General features: G+C 37.4%; 1 protein-coding gene across 1 annotated transcript in view; it reads right to left on the reverse strand.

The window, feature by feature from the left end:
• Nucleotides 1-1,794: 1,794 nt before the first annotated feature.
• The window catches only part of LOC106525855 (extracellular calcium-sensing receptor), a 3,722-nt gene continuing 3,690 nt past the window's right edge, over nt 1,795-1,826 (reverse strand). Inside the window, exon 9 of the mRNA XM_014020221.1 lies at nt 1,795-1,801. Within this exon, the coding sequence (XP_013875675.1) occupies nt 1,795-1,801 (7 nt within the window). The remainder of the gene's footprint in view (nt 1,802-1,826) is intronic.

Consider the following 1,826-nt stretch of genomic DNA (forward strand, 5'->3'; position numbering starts at 1 on the left):
TGTCAACATAATTATGGAGTGTAATGTATTTTCAACTCAAAATATCTTCAAACTAACAAAATATAAAGTTATTATGGAGGAAAACCCGTCTGCATAACAGCAGACTGACTGCTGGTAAAATATACGACAGGTCTGGACCACTCGTAAATTTTGTTCGTATCTGAAAAAAATCGTAGAATACGAAAACATTGGTGAATGCCACAAATTCTCCTAAATCACTCGTACGCAAAATTTAAGAACAAATCTGTGCGTATGAACGGTTCTTGCATGAGGCCCATTGATTCTGGAGCTGACACCGAGTTTATTGACCTGATTTTGCTTTTTCTCTGGGCATGCKGACACACCCAACTACTAAGCCCCACAGTGTCCTGGCCGACGTCACCATAAAGAACCCTCTTTCCCTAATGATTTCTGCTTTTGACCTCACACTGGGAGCCAAGATCTTCACCAAAATGGACCTTCGCAACGCCTATCATTTGGTGAGGATCCGCGAGGGAGATGAGTGGAAAACTGCTTTCAACACCCCTTCTGGCCATTATGAGTATCTTGTCATGCCATTTGGACTAACCAATGCTCCTGCTGTTTTTCAAGCTCTGGTTAACGATGTGCTCAGAGATTTTATTAATATCAACGTATTAGTCTATCTTGATGACATTCTGATTTTTTTCCAAGGATCTGGAATCTCATGTCCAACATGTCCACACCGCCCTACTTCGTTTGCTCCAGAATAACCTTTATGTTAAGGCAGAGAAGTGCGAGTTTCACACCACCAGTACCACGTTCCTGGGCTTCATTGCATTATTATTTTTTCCAGAATAWTTTAATGATTAAGTTTATCACATGAACAATACATTATGTGGATGAATGAAATATAATTTTTTTATTTGCTCCTTCATATTTATTTCTGATATAACATGTATAAAATTCAYCATTAGTAAAAAGGCTTGAACAAATCAGGTTATCTGATGAACTACACACAGAACATCACATGGTGCAAATAAAACAACAAAAAAGTAAAGCCCTGTGTTTCTGCATTTTTCTGTTTTAACTAGAGGACTGTTTGCAAAGGGGCCAACCACCTACCTCATTTTGTACATAGTTGTGTGTATAAAAAACATCATYAAACACACAAAAACTTAAATGATCAACTATAGTTAAATGCATTTTACTTCTTACATGGAATGTCTTAAACAAAATAGAAGTATATTTTTGTTGTTTTTGCTATGTTCTGGAATACAGAATCTTCACCAGCKTTTACATGTGCCTGTTTGTTACGTGTTCAAAAGATTAAAAAGTGCAAACCTTTCTGCCACATAAATAGGAAGTGTGATGTTTACTATAATTATCATGTTGGCATGTATGACTTGACAAAATATTTTAAAACCATCCATATTTTACAATACATTTTTCTTTATGAAACATTTCTTTGAGTTTTTSTCAGGTTGAAATAATATGATGAAACACTTTGGAGCAAATATACACAGAATCAGACCAAAACTGGAGGCCAGGATGGCAAATATCTCCACAGCCACAGTGAATTTTCCAGGAGAGCTGACATATGCTGGGATGAAGGTGATCCACACTGCACAGAATATCAGCATGCTGAAGATTATCAGCTTGGCTTCATTAAAATTATCAGGTAGTTTCCGAGCTAGAACAGCTAACACAAAGCAAAAAACAGCCAGCAGGCCAATGTAGCAGAGCACAGCCCAGAAGCCAACAGCAGAGCCTAATGCACATTCCAGGATGATCTTCTCCTTGTATGTGCTCAGGTTTTTCAATGGAAATGGAGGGTTAAATGCTAACCACAGAGTACATATTAAAAC

This window comes from Austrofundulus limnaeus, unplaced genomic scaffold (genome assembly GCF_001266775.1).
Source record: "Austrofundulus limnaeus strain Quisiro unplaced genomic scaffold, Austrofundulus_limnaeus-1.0 Scaffold245, whole genome shotgun sequence".
Lineage (NCBI taxonomy): Eukaryota > Metazoa > Chordata > Actinopteri > Cyprinodontiformes > Rivulidae > Austrofundulus > Austrofundulus limnaeus.